This window comes from Pleurodeles waltl, chromosome 10 (assembly GCF_031143425.1).
Source record: "Pleurodeles waltl isolate 20211129_DDA chromosome 10, aPleWal1.hap1.20221129, whole genome shotgun sequence".
NCBI classification, from domain to species: domain Eukaryota; kingdom Metazoa; phylum Chordata; class Amphibia; order Caudata; family Salamandridae; genus Pleurodeles; species Pleurodeles waltl.
The window spans coordinates 220,733,764-220,748,996 of record NC_090449.1 but is presented as its reverse complement, the minus strand read 5'-3'; the positions used below and the strand labels follow the sequence as shown (position 1 = coordinate 220,748,996).

The following is a 15,233-nucleotide window of genomic DNA, read 5'->3' as shown; positions in this document are numbered from 1 at the left end:
GGGAAAACAGTACACCTCTCTGAACAGTGTCTGGGAGGCTGTGGTTGCTGCTGCACGCAATGTTGATGGTGAACAGATCAAAACACTGACAGAATCCGTGGATGGCAGGCTTTTGAGTGTCCTTGCAAAGAAAGGTGGCTATATTGGTCACTGATTTGTTTTTGTTTTGTTTTTGAATGTCAGAAATGTATATTTGTGAATGTTGAGATGTTATATTGGTTTCACTGGTAATAATAAATAATTGAAATGGGTATATATTTTTTTTTGTTAAGTTGCCTAATAATTATGCACAGTAATAGTCATCTGCACACACAGATATCCCCCTAACATAGCTAAAACTAAAAAGAAACTAGAAACTACTTCCAAAAATATTCAGCTTTGATATTAATGAGTTTTTTGGGTTCATTGAGAACATGGTTGTTGTTCAATAATAAAATTAATCCTCAAAAATACAACTTGCCTAATAATTCTGCACTCCCTGTATAAGGAGAGGTCCTGTTCTTCCTCAAGTAAGCTCTCTCACTCCTGAGACTGTTAGGAGCATTTCCTTGCTTCTAATCTTTCTCGTCATCTGAGCTGATTCAGAATTTGAAGAAGGTGAAGTTGGAATTTACAATCCCATCGACCGACCCAGAGCACTTTTAAGCCACTCTGGTAGGCCATGCAAAATATTTTCCAGCCAGGCTGTTAACTGCTTGACCACTTCACAAGAGGTGTCCCATTCTGTAGGTTTGTTTTCAGTGGCTCAAACTCCAACAGTCTCGGACTGTGAAAATCTGCAGACTCCCACCTGAGTCTCACCTACAGTGCGGCCATTGACCTCTGTTGCACCAACCCCCATGTGTTTGGCGCGGCATGTAATGTCATCACTGGCACTACCCTTACAGAGATTTCATATCTGCTACCACCTTCGAATACAGTATATGTTATCCAAGGGCTAAAAGAAAAGATATGTCCTAGATTTGCTGATGAATCTCTGGTAGAGTGCCCTCTAGTGCCCAAAGACTTACCCAGGACGAGGCACTGTTTGGTTTTAGTTATGATGCTCTTGCCATTCCTTAAAGACTATGGTCACGTAAAAGAGGATCATTCAGAGGTGGATAGACTTCTCCCATCTTAAAATTCATATTCTGATCTTTACTTGGAGTTAGAAAATACATGCAACCTCAACACATTCCCAGAAAGCAACATCCTTTGCTCACCGGCGTTTTCTTCACAGGAAGTCTCTTCATTTACTTAGACGGTAAGAAAAGCAGCAGAAGCACTGGAATTAACCTTGGCTACCATAAAAGCAAAATCTGAAAGTTTAACTGGAATACTGCATGCCCCCTCTGCCATCACAATTTCTGCTGCCCTTCAATGAGCCACAGTTAGTGCCTATTCTTAACTGCAGGACAAAACTATTCTTGGATTTGGCAGTGCACTTCATGACACATAGTTAGGCAATGCATACCTTTACCTTGTGATCCGAAATTATTACTATCTCATTCCTCCGTAGAAAACCTGGGGCCTGATTTAGTCTGGTGATGGACCATGCATCACAAACATGAATTATATCTTGTCAGACTTATCACAAGTGCATTTTTGCCATCAGACTTGTAATAGGGAGGATGGAATATCCATAACATTTCTAATGGAGTATCTACCTGCCAAGCTCTAAATCCGGCACCAAATGGTCAGTTTTGTCTGCAAAGTTTAACCCATATACATTTTCTGTAGCTCCTTCTGTCAGAGTTTGAGACTAGTTCTGTGTGGTGATAAGTCGTTTCTTTTCTTCAGACAGCGTAGACTGTGAAACCCTGGTGCCTTCCACACCCTGTGGCAGCTGGCAAAACTGAACTTCATCAGTTTAGCTCACCACATGAAAAAGCCTTTCTCCAATCTGATCGAGGATAGTTTGTACTCTGCCAAAAAAATCCTTAAAGTGCAGCCTGAATACCGAGGACACCTGCTTAACCGATAAGCTTCAGAGTTGCACTATATTGCCCCACTTGGTTGTGTTCCACAGGATTTTCAGGAGATATCCAGGCAGCCCTTTTGAGCATGCTCTTTGATGGCCACCTCATGTTCAGAGACAAGACAGACTCCACTCTGCTACACTTCAAAAACAGCACTGTGATGTGCTTGCTGGTCCTAGCCTCTTCTACAAAATATTTCCAAGAGCAGTACATAAAGTATTGCGCCCAGATATCTGGACCATTTGGAATGCAGTTGGGCTACCCTTTCCAGGGAATCTTATGTCTCAGCAACAGGCGTGGTTGCTGCACCCAGCCGTCCACAACCTAAACTCCATTCATCAACATTGAACAATGACATCTGAGCAGATTGGAGGTAGTAGACTTAATGTTTGTAACCTGATATTCTTTAACCATTCTGTTTATTCCAGATGGTGGGAAACGTTTGTGGCCTAATCTTTTTTTTTTTTTTTTTTTTTTAATTTATTTTTTAAATCTTTTTATTAAGCAATGAAACAGCCATTGTACAATGTAGCGACAATAAAGGACACTTTGCGTACAAACAACTCAGAAACAGTTTACAATAGGTGACAAATATCAAAAGTATAGCATTTCGATCAGGAATCCCCCAGGTGACAGTCTGGTATTGCCGGACCAATGTCCCTTCACCCAACTGTGCAGTCCCCAACAGAGATCACGTCTTACTTCTGTAGGCTCCCCAAATGTTCTTCCACTTCCCCGGGCAACCCCTGCTCTGGTAATTACTTTTTCTGCACTTCGTCACCAGTCTAGATCGGTCTGCCATTCCTGGATACTGAGTGGAGACTCAGCCCCCCACACCCGCGCTATATTGCGCTTAGCTACCATTACTGCTATGGCCAACCATAGTTACTGATGTTTCAACCAGTGTGCCTTCCCCACTATGTTGAGTAGAAGCAACTTGGAATCCAACTGGACTGCCCTCCCCATAACCCGGGCCACCACCCCGACAACCCCCTGCCAGTAAGTCTGTGTCATGGGGCATGTCCATATAATGTGATTAAATGTACCGTCCAGCCCACATCGTCTCAGACACTGCAAGGTCTCTGCCCTCCCCATCTTGTACATTATAACCCTGGAGTAATATGCCCTGTGCAGAATCCGCAGCTAGACCAGTCTGAACCGCACGCTAATTGCCTGGGACCTTGCCTCGCCTCCACCCAGTCCTCATCATTCACTGCTCCCAGCTCTACTTCCCATTTGGCACGCCGCGTTTTCATCATATCTGGGGAATTGTACAGCAATTACTTATACAACAGAGATATGACCTTTTTCTCCAGAGGTTGTGTCAGAAGGCGGTCCTCTAAAGGGGCTGATTCCGGCAGTTGATCGTTCTCCGGGACATACCGACAGAGTGCATGCCGCAGCTGCAGGTACCTGTACCGTTCTGTTCCCGCCAAAGCATATTCTTGCTGGACGTCTTAGGGACCATGATCTCAGCCATATGCAGGCACATTTTTCTGGTAAGGTATTTGTAGGTGGTTCCGGTTTTAGTAAAAAAAAAAAAAAAACAGTTATAAGCAAAGCAAACACCGCTAAGAGAATGTTTTTCTGTAGAAACTGTAAAACACCTAATCTTGCTGTACCTTTATTGCTTTGGTGCCCTCTGTTGCCAAATCATATAGGTGCAGACCCTACTTCTAAGCACTGTTCTGTGATGGATTTTCCTGGGGGTAATACTCACATTGGCCATGATAAGCCACAAACTATTCCTTTGTGGCTGTCCGCAAGGTCCCTGGACCCCCAGGCACTACTTTAGTTCTCATTTCTGGAGAATGGTTCACCTCATGTGCATTCAGTTCACTGTTCATTCCATGTTACTGTGTAGTGGCGAGCAGATTCACAGCTGAACCCTGATCAGTTTCTCATTCCAGGGCCGGCCCCACCTCCATGATGCCATCCTCCTTCACTAAGAATGGGAAGTGTGTTCCTTTTTTAAAGCTCCGGTATCAGGATTTTAGTAACGACGATTACTGTGCCTAAACATTCCTAAAGAATCAATGTCCTGCCATTAAACACTGTAACGAACACTCCTATTCTTAAAGTTACATTGCATCCAGTCTTAATGAAGCGCATACATTTTTCCATTTGTACACATCGTGAAGGATCTGACATACGTTAAACCATCTCCTAAACCCCTTGGGAACTTTTCATAAGTCTTCCTTCGAGCCTTAACTTGATTCTGACATTCCTCATGGACATGTCATTTGAGCCTATGTGCTTGTTCTTTACTGTTTTTAACTATTAAGACAGTATTCGTCATTGCAATAAGTTTTATGTGTTAGGTTAGTGAACTGTAGGCGTGATCATTTCCGCCTTCTGACACTACCACCCTTTCAGGCAAATAGGTGCTGACGACCTGTGCCTCCTTTCTACTTAATGTGATATTGTTCTTTCACATCGAACAGTCGATGTCTGTACTGACTTTATTCTCTGTCTCATGCTTAGAAAGGAGCGAAGCGACTTCTACTTTACACGAAGTGAGCCTTAAGCTTTTCCTTTGAATGCAGAAGGACTGTTTGGGTTGATGAACAGCTCTTAATGGCTTTGCTGGTGCTCAAAAGGAAAAGGATGTACAGAAGAGGACTCTGTCAAGATGAACTGTTGTGGGTATAAAAAGTTATGCCCTGCCCAAAAAGGGTTACATGTCCCCTGAGACCCTTGCTGTCTTCTGGGTTTATTCAATGAGGTCTAAGGCTGCCACCATGGCATTAACGAGGGATGTTACTTTGTTAGACATTATTAGGCTGCAACATGGTTGTATGTGCACACATTCACCAAGCACTACTACCTTGACAACCAGTTCTGTAGAGAGGGATATTTTACCCATTTGGTCCTGCAGGACATTTTGGTTATAGTCCCTCCTCTGACTATCCACCTTTTGGGAATTACTGATTTGGTATATATGATTAAGCTGAGAGGTCTGTGGTTAGAGGTATCCATCAGAATAAAGTTATTGTCAGAGACACATTCAGAGTGCTACTGTGGTGGTTGAGACCTTTTACTCCTGATGTCGCATGGCCCTACCTACTATGGACCTTGAGCAACTAGGCCAAGTACATTTCTGCCCTTGACTCATAGTGGTAGCTCTGGACGAGCATTCAAAGGCTTCCTCAGATGGGGGAAAGTGTAGATATAAATTAGTGAACACGACTCCAAAATCAAAGTGTACTCAGTAATGTCAATCAATCCATGTCCTGTCAAATTCTTATTTTTAGTTGAAAAATAAGTATTTTAGTTCTAACTATGCCTTCAAAGAAGTATACAACACTTGTTGACAACTAAACGATCCCCTGGTGGTCGAGGCTGTAATGTTCATCTGACAAATCCTTGTCCCACCTGCTTCCTTGCAATGTGATCGGGGTTATTTTCCATTCACTGGTGGCCACATCTAGGGAATGCTCACTAGAAAGCTTTACTTGGAGTCCTCTTTGAGCCGCAGGAAATAGCCAAGGGTCTACAATGTAGCAGCACCTTCAGCAGCGAGTTCCCCAGGGTCCGACAGGCCCTAATCAAGTCTTTCCCACTCCAGTAGCACAAAAGTGTTCAGCATTTCAGCAGGTGCCCCAACTACGGGCATTTGCAATGCTCTAATCCTGCTCAGCCAAGTCGGGCTGCTCACGGGACATGTGGCAGTACCTGTCAGGCACAGACTCACTCCCGAGTGGCGCTGCCAGCCTCAACAGTAATTGGAGGTATTCCAGGTTTCCGTTAGTGTGGTAAGTTCATTTGTTCCCCACGTGGGTGGCGGGGGGGAGGGTTAATATTTGGGCTCCCAACTGGATCCCAGTGACTCAGCGAAGTCCTGTTGGCAATTCTTGGTACTGGCAACCCCTCCTGATGTATCAAGTTGCTGCTCTCTCCTGGCATAAGGGGTTTTCTGATTTACTCTGGCACAAGGCAGTGACCTGATCTCTGCACAGCTGTTTCCTCACATCTTGCACTGGGAGTCCTCTTGGTAGGGCTCCCCACTGGACCCTTCTCGCTCCAGCCGCCACCTCTTCCTCACAGGGCACACTGGTCTAGGCAGGCAAGCAGGCATGCGCTGCTGCCCTGGGGCTGGTGGGTTTGCTTTCTTTGGGTGATTGTGCTCAAGGCACAAGGACAGGTGGACCTGGTTTCCCTGGGTGATGTCCCCTCACCCAGCAGGGGGACTAGCGGACCTTGGCCCCACAGTCCTGGTCACAGGCAGAAGTCTTGCAGGGCTTCCCCTCCCAACACAGCCCATCTGTCTGCTTGGCAGATGACAGATGTTGGGGTCTCAAACTCCCTTTCATGTGGTCCATTTCCAGACACCAAATGTAATTTAGGGTCTGGGTCTTGAAAATGTTTTATGTTGGGGTTCTCCTTCTTGTGAGTGTACACTTTTCGCTCTCTTCTTAATCTTGAAAGGCTGTATGTTACAGCAGGAGAGTCTCTGAAGTTGATAGACCCACAACACAAGCCATAGGAGTGGCTAGAGTTAACATCTGGATATCAGCCACAGTGCTATATACATCAAAGGGTTAATCTCTCGCTTCCGGGCCTACTCTTCATAATTTCCTTATCATTCCAGTCTCCTTCCTGAGATGTGCCCAGGTCATTTCCTTGTGATCTATCACTGAATTAAAGTGAATCATTTTGAAGTGTACGGGGGGAATCTCTCTTCCTTCTTCCAGTGTGTCCTTTCCAGCTTACAAGAATGCAGGAATGCATATCTGTCTTGGGGGGTTTCCTCCACTCCTCATGTTTTCAGCAGGCAGGCCTGAACTTCCCAAAATGGATCCAGGGTCCCCATGTAATGTACCATTGTAAGCACACTTGTATTCAGTGTATGTACACAGCATACACTCCAACCAGTACTGTTACCTCCATGCATTGTGCACCCCAAGACATACATTCACCACTCACATTCACTCTGCACGCACTGCTCACTACTGTAAACTTTCTGCATTGGGCCAGTTTGTGCCGCTTAAAAGTACACGCTGTACTAGAACACACATTCACCCATGTGCGTGCTGCAAAGCAGTTCACCCTTCATGTCTTGTACTTATTGCAAGTTAGCATACGCCCAGTAGATGCATTCTTTGTACTCACTGCAAAGCACTGCAGTCCTCATGTAATGTACTCTTCCTGGCAGGTATGTATACACTCAATACATGCACTCACTGTGTAATCACTGCACAGCTCAGCTCAGCTCTATACCTGTACAGTACCCTTCTGAGGCACACACATATATCCAGCACAGTGTCACGACTCCTGCACAGCACTTTACATCTATCCAATGTAGGCCAAAGGTGAGGTAAATACACAGCAGCGGAACTTCAAAAAGGTGAGGCAGCTGGTCGGCTTTACTCCAGTGACACAAGTTAAAAAGGACTTATTCATTCCTACTAATTACAACATGGTGATTGTGCTCGTGCTGCTCAGCTTCTGTTGAAGGCAGGAGCCTCCCACCACTATGAAGTTATTGCTTTGGGCGCCCTTCCTGTTCCAACAAGACGGTAATCTGTGAGACAGACATATGTCATGGCTGAGGCGCTCATCTGTTTTTGCCTGTGTCAACAAAAATCTGCATTAGGGTTGTAGACAACAATAACGTTGGGCACTCAGGTCAAGGTATACGTCCATAACCATGCATAGGACGTTTCTGTCATAACACTGTTATTGGTGGATATTGTGACCACAGATTCCTCAGTGTCCTCCCCGTTTTGTGGAGTGGACATCTGCACATTTAAAAAGATCTCAAGTTAGGATCTGGTACACTATTACTTGCAATTTGACAGAGTTAATTTGCATCTCTGAGGTGCGGAAAAATAATGCAGAAACTGTCAGCCCGCAGTGGTGTTTATGGGTTTGGTCCGTCACTTCCAAGGCTGTGGGAGGTTATAGCGGATCCCTGTGGCTGCACTGATTTGTTACTGCTGGAAAAATCCTTCAATCCTTTCAGATGCCTGAGAGAGAAATCTGGTGTTCCAACAGAAAGAGAGCTGGTTCTTTACTTATGGGACTGAGACTACAGTAGAGAATAAGTTTTGATGTGAGACAAAACTATTGCTCCCACGGGACAGTCATTCATATGGATTCAACATATTACAGTAGCTTGGTCAGTAGAAAATCATTTTATCTGCTAACAATTAAATATGGGTTGGCGAATGTTAGTTTGATGCTTCAGTACCCTGTTCAATTTACGAAGCTTAGCTACAGTGTACAAATATGTTGTACTTATTTGAAAATCAAACAGGTGAAGCAGTCCTGAGGAAAGTCAAACTTGAAGAAAACTGAAAAAGCCTACCTATACCTTAACGTATTGTAATTTTATAATAAATTGTAAATCTTAAATAAAGTCTTAGAGTGCAAAGCTAGTAATGAACCAACTTTGTTTTGGCTCAAACAGGATACATAGACACTAGCTAAGCCTGTAGCATTGTTGCAAGCTAACATTGTTCACAATATATGCCTGTGAAAGTTTGACTATGTGGCAGAGAAGTCTTTCTTTTATCAAGAGAACAGTTTTACCCATTCGATTTTTGATGTGATGCTTCTGAAATTCCAACTCTACTTAAGTCAAATGTGCATTTTACTCACAAACAGAACTTCTGTAAAATGGAGTAAGTAGAACAGCTCCTGTTTTCTGGCTGATATTTTCAAGTGGTGTTGCTTCTCTTTGCTGATTAAGCTTATGTATGCTGTCCAAACCACTGAGATAGTTTGAGTGCAAGTGCTTGGCCACACTCCTGAAGCAAGGGTTCAAAATACTGTCCTATTTCAAATCTAATTCTGTACTTTATTTTGTATCGTAGTGGGTAAAATGTTTTTTTTAAATTCTCATTAAACTCCTGTTTTAGGAGCCTTCCTATTGGCCCTCAGTCAAACTTTGTTTTTCTTGAGCTCATGTAACCTTTCAAGTGCATTGTTAATCTTTAGCTGCTTTTCAGGATCTAACATCTTTCCTGGGCCAGGTGACAACCTTCTTTTGCAAAGAGTGTTTGCAAAATCTATTTGTTGAAGATAAAATTCAAGTAGCCTTTATACCAAAGCATGTTATAGATACTTATAACCACAGATTACTCCTTCCATCCTTGAAAGTCAGATGTAATGTACTGACAAACGTTCTGCAACCTGGACAAACTTTATCTAAATCATTAGCTCCATTTAACAAAGCATTGACTTGACACCCTTCCAGGCACCTGGTCTAAGCCCTGTTCCTTCCCACCAGTGTACCAGCAGTTTGCCAAATCGAGGCATTCAGGAAGCAGATGTTTTCCTCTTCCAGTTTAGGATTTGTGTTAGCAAACTAGCTGTTTAAGGGAATATTCTGTGCTTTATGGTACATGGTTGACCAGATCTTGCTGACAATCCCCTGGGAATTTCAGGCGATTATGACCCAAACCATTCAGAAGATCAGGATGCCTCAAAATATATTATCCATTCTGGGCTGGAGATAACCAACTAGACAAAGCAGTCGGTAATAGAGTGGTGCTTCAGCCACACTCCTGGATGAGAGCAACAGGCTTCTCTGGTGAAAAACAAGCCTCTCTGATGAACAAGCTATTTGATGGATCTCATCTGTGTGACAAGAAGGCTAGTTCTGTGTTGGAATGTTTTAAATAAAGCCAGGCCCCCACCTTTCCATCCCTGGGAGACAGTATTGTCAACAGTTTTGTTCTTCTTGAGGGTAATTCAGAGGTTTGGTGTATTGGCAAGGCCACAGCCACCACAGCAGGCACCCCAGTGCTTTCAGGGTCGGGAATCAAGCTGACAGTCATTCAAGCCATCAGGGCCAACGCACTACCCAATCCCTAGCCCTGCAGCATCAGCCACCAAGCTGTTTGCATTTCACTTTAGTGGCGCATGACCACCTTGTGTGAAAGACTGACTTTGATATTTCTCCTAAGGGTGGCGAAACATAACATCCAACAGATCTACCACACCTCCTGGCCATTTAAAGAGGGTCACAGTAGCACCAGTCCATTTTACTCCGAGAGGCAGGCTTGGTTGACCAAATAGCCACAGAAGAGGGTTCCAGCCCTGGAAATAGGGACAGGCAGTTAATTCTGCTATTTCATCATGCCAAAGAAGGACAAAGGTGTTCGTTTCATTTTAGATTTAGAGCCTCTGAACACTGACTTGCTTGAGGACAAAGATGTTCATGATCTCCCAGATTCTGTCTGCCCTGGATCCGGATAGCTGGATGGTGGCTTTGGATTAGCAGGACTCTTAATTTCATATACCTGTCCTGCACTCCCACAGACTCTACTCGCTGTTAAAGAGGGGCCAGGAGCACTTTCAATTTGCTGTGCTCTGCTTCAGCCTCATCATTGGTGTTTGTGAAAGTGATTGGGATGGTTGCAGCATACTTTTGGAGGTCGGACCTGTTTTCCCCTAACTGAAGAACTGACTGTTGAAGGTGGGCTCACCACAGTCAGCCGTGGACCATCTTCAGATAACGGGAAGCCACCTGATTTCATTGGGGTTCAATATCAATATGTCATAGTCACACTTGACCCCTTCGCAGAGACTCCTTTTCATTGGAGTCATCCTCGATACAGAGCAGTTACCCTCCCTCACATGGAGCCCAGGACATTAGAGCTAAGATTCTGATGTTTCCACCTCATTCCTAGGTCTTGGTCAGAGTGGCTGTGAGACTACTGGGTCATTTGGCTCCTGCATCTTTCTTGTTGACTGTGCCAGTTGGCATTTACAGGCTCTGCAGTTAAGCTTGAAGTCTCTTGGGGGCAGAGGGGGTGCTGCTGAACCACATTTGGAGGGGATTCAGACCCTGCCCTCTTACACCACACACAGTTGATGTTGGTGACTGATGGGAAGGGCATCTGGAAGAGTTAGATATCAGAGGACTCTGGTCTCCTGTAGATATCTGTCTCCACATCAAACTGTTGGAGTTGCGCGTCATTTGCCCGGCACTGAAAGCCTGTGTTGTTGATCAAGGGGAAGCTGGTTCAGGTTTTTATTGACACCACCACCACCACAAAGTCTATTGATTGATGTGTTTTTGCAACAAGGAGGGCAGAGTGGGCTCCTATGTCCTGTGCCAGGAGGCCCTCATTTCTAGAGCGTCAGTGCATTTCCCTCGTCCTGAAATGCCTGGAGGGATCTTTCAATGCCAGGCCGTACAAACTCAGCTGGTGGGGCCTGGTGGATAACTCATGGTGGTTACATCTCAAGTAGGCTCATGGCATCTTCCACCAGTTGGGACCAACCCTATATGAATCCTTTTTGTCACCTCCACACACTGGCACTCAGTATTTTTGCATACTGTAGTTCCTAAAAAGACTATCACTCAAACTCATTCCAGATAGAGTGGAGAACAAGGCACCTGTATGTCTTCCCACTGCTACCTCTTCTGCCCAGAGTTCTGAAGATGATTAACGATGACCAGGCCCAAGTCATTCTAGTGGCTTTGGAGTGGGCCAGGTCATTGTGGTACTGGGAGCTTCTGGGCATCAGCATCTGTCCACTGATCAGGCTGCCTTCTTCGGGATAATCTTCTGTTGCAGAGAAGAGCCTGCACCATCTACACCTCCATACATGGTGTTTCGGGGTGGCAGTTGACTGCACTTGATCTTCCTCCAAAAGTAGAGGATGTCATCTTTGCAGCTAGGCGGGTTCGTCTAAGTCTGTTTATGCCAGATACTGGGACAAACTTGTGGCTTCGTGTGGCACTCATATTAACTTGTTGTACCCCAGACTGTCAGATATATTGTTGTTGGATTTGTCTGTGGCCCAGCAAGCCCTTGCAGTGGGCACTGTTGAAGGTTACTTGTTATCCCCTTTCGTCTTTTGGGGTTTACTGGGCTGGCTGTCATTTCTGTTGGTGAGGAATATGCAGTTAGAAGTATACAACGAAAGTATAATTTACTAATCTTCAGTCACGCTTTTTCTGGTGGATTCTCTATCCAACCACAAATTCATCACCGCCCTCTTGCTTCCCTGTCCTGTGGAATGATCTATTTTTCATCTAACATGTCCAAGGTTACCGAACTGCACACTGAGTTAGGTAATTGGTTTTTGGGTTTTGAGGATGCGGGCGAGTGTCAAGAAAGAAAGCAATGTCTTTGTGCAAGCGTGGCCCTTATATGGAATCAACCATGCCACCTGCCTGACATAATAAATAATGTTGCTGAAATGTTCATGGTTCAGTCTGGTGCTTGAAGGAACCTGTACTTAGAGTATCCTTTAGGAAAAGCATTACCAAAGTAAGTCAATTGTTATATCTTTTTTTTCAATGTTACTTTTTTGTTTGCCTCCCACTGAGGTCTGTTGAGGGTTATCGGTGAAGTTAATATTTAAATGTAGTCCTGAACACTGAGGAAATATAGAAGTTGTAACGATTGTAGACCCTACTTTAATACTCTAACTCTGCGTCGCCCTAAAATAGGGGCCTACTGCCATTAGTGCATTTCATGACACACTATACATATGCATTTTTTCAGTATTTTTCTCTCTGGCTTGCTGTCACTATACCAAAAAAAAACTCAAATACCCGTCACAGGAAGAATAGGATTAAAGACTTTTTTTGGGATACATGTAAAATAATACCACAATGTACTATTTTTTTTTTTTTTATATATACAAATGTGCCTTAACAGTCCTAGGGTTTGCGACGTTCACTTAACCAGTTCTCTTGCGCTTACAAGGAAGCCAGCCATTTTTTTTGTGGTGGCTCGGGCACCAGCGATGGCTTTCGTCTTGGCCTTGTACTCAGTCGGCCTTCGTGCTGCAGGTATTTTAAATGCTGTAACTTGCTGTGACAAAAATCTTGAGCATTTACATATATAATGAAGTTATTCATCCAGTTGTGTGAAAGTAAAATTATATTACAGCTGTTATCATTATTTTCCTTTCTTCCTCTAGGGTTATCGTCCTCGACAAAGGTCAAATCGTGGAGTTTGATTCTCCAGCCAACCTTCTACAGTCGAAGGGAATTTTCTACAGTATGGCCAAAGATTCTGGCTTAGTTTGACTTATTGACAGATGAAAATTATGTTTAGTTTCTTTTCTCAACGAGAAAGAAAACCATGGGAGTCAGTGACGATGTCGTGGACAATAATTTGTATGTTTCTATTTTTCCAACCAAAATAAGGTACTTCAGAAGTCGAAGCGAAGGCTGATAGGATCACCCCAGTGCAATGTTGCGTTTTCGCAAGCCTGCTTTATTTAAATATCCATGTATTATAGTTACACCTAAAATACTGTTGGGGTCGTCACTGTGTGATCTTCAGTGAAATCTGCTTTACCGCAGTCAACAATGCTCTTCAAAGAGAAGAACAGATGTTATTTACCACTTTTGTAGTCGTAACATGTATCTTTGTTTATCAGAGGCTTATTTATTAATGTGTACGTTTTCCTACAAAGTGCCGATTCTTTTATATTGCTCGCTTAGACAGCGCACTTATTTTTCTACTGAACGAAGCCTCAGGTGACCATTACTTTAATTCTCATCATAATCTCATGGAAGTGTGCTGTCTTGGGGTAGGGACAACATATTTTTCCAGTTCTTGACAGCATAACTGCTGCGTGCGCACCGAGGAGTTCAAATGCAATACACAATGTTGCTTATAAACACACTGCCTCGTTCTAGCTCTTCTGTTACATAGTCCTTCCAAAAGAATTTGGAGGAAATTGGGGCATTAACGCACTTATCTATCTCAAAAGAATATTTAAAGTTGATGATTTCATATAACTTAATTACACACATTTTGTAGTATCTTGAAAACTGTAGAATCATCGTAGAAACCGGAAACAATATCTAGAGTAAAGCATTTTGTTTATGGGTTAAGTTATCCCACTAGTCAGTGCATTGGAAGAATTTGTTTTAAGAAAACGTACACATAAATACACATAAGCTGCGTTTTCTTGACACTGCTGAATGTTGATGCTGCACTTTTAATGTCATTGACTTGCACCATGCGTTCAGTGTAATGACGTTTACAGTTTCAGGTTTCAAGTTTGCTCATTATACAATGCTGCATTTAAACATACGTGGTCAATTTTAGAGGACAGTTTCTATGAGCAAAAATTGTATTTATTTTTACTACCATGTCTTTTACTAAGGGGTGCAATATGTTTCATATCTAGTGCTTTGTGTACCAAAATAAGCCATGATAAGAGTATATTCCGTACTACATGGTCCGTGTTGTGATGTAATTATATATACTGTATATTATGTGGAATGCCCACCAATGACCTCATTATCTAGAACAAAAAATTGTAAAGTTAAATGAGACAAGCCGTTATTTTATACTGTGTTGATTCAAGTGAGTCTTCATACCCAAATACTTTATAGAATGTACTGCTGCGTTAACGGATGTATGCCCAGCATTATAAAAACACACAGGCATACAAAGAAAATTGAGTTATTGGTAAAATGTTACAGAAAGGGTGTTCCTAGTTAACAGCCTTTAAAATTGCAGGTATATGCAACATTGTGTTTTACTTACACTCAGGAGGAAATAGTAGGAAAGGTTAATATTTTTTTGGGGGTGAAAAAACATAGCCAGCAATAGGGTTTCAGTAGTTCTAAATGAAGATTTTTACAGCATTCTTTATTTAGTTTGTAATATTCTCTTTTGTTTAATCTGATCAGTTCTTTGCTTGGAATGCAGTTATTTATTTTTTTGTAAATTATGCAATTCTGTAACCTCGGAATAGAAAGATATGGTCTTCAGCATTTTTGTAAAACACTTATTTGAAATGTGGCTGTATATAAATCATATGTTAGGAAAATTGAGCATCAGAAATATGATTGTATATGTCATTATTGATAAGAACACGTTATTTTTATATCTGGCGTACAGACGGCTTCAGTTGTCCGCTAGATCTCAGGTCATTTAAAAAAAACTTCGGTATAACCCACTTCAGACATTGCTTTGTTGGAAGTGTGATTTACATTTTGAACTAGCCAGCATGATAGTCATTCTTTCTGTGATGGAATGTCATCTATCATGAGCTAAGGGGATTTGTCTCATTAACTCGGAGTCTGCAATCAAAAGGGGTATGTACCATAAGTCAATAAAAAGCCCTGCTGTCAACATAACACACAGTACCCCAGCTGGTCAGAAAATTGTTCTGATGCGAGTGGTGATGTTGGAGACAGTGCAGTCATCCCCTGTGTGAGGGACTGAGCTGCTGTGTCTCATGACAACATCTTAGAGTGACAGACAGTGGTGTACAGACGTCCAGCCATGCACACATCTGCTTAGCTGCTGCTTTAATCATCTTTCAAGAGCATCAGCCATT

General features: G+C 43.0%; 1 protein-coding gene across 3 annotated transcripts in view; it reads left to right on the top strand.

Moving 5' to 3' along the window:
* Positions 1-15,030, top strand: part of ABCC1 (ATP binding cassette subfamily C member 1 (ABCC1 blood group)) — an 872,430-nt gene extending 857,400 nt beyond the window's left edge. For all 3 annotated transcript variants that reach the window (XM_069210194.1, XM_069210193.1, XM_069210195.1), the window contains one exon: positions 12,849-15,030. In XM_069210194.1, coding sequence (XP_069066295.1) covers positions 12,849-12,957 — 109 coding nt within the window. In that variant the 3' untranslated portion in view covers positions 12,958-15,030. The remainder of the gene's footprint in view (positions 1-12,848) is intronic.
* The last annotated feature ends 203 nt before the right edge of the window (positions 15,031-15,233 follow it).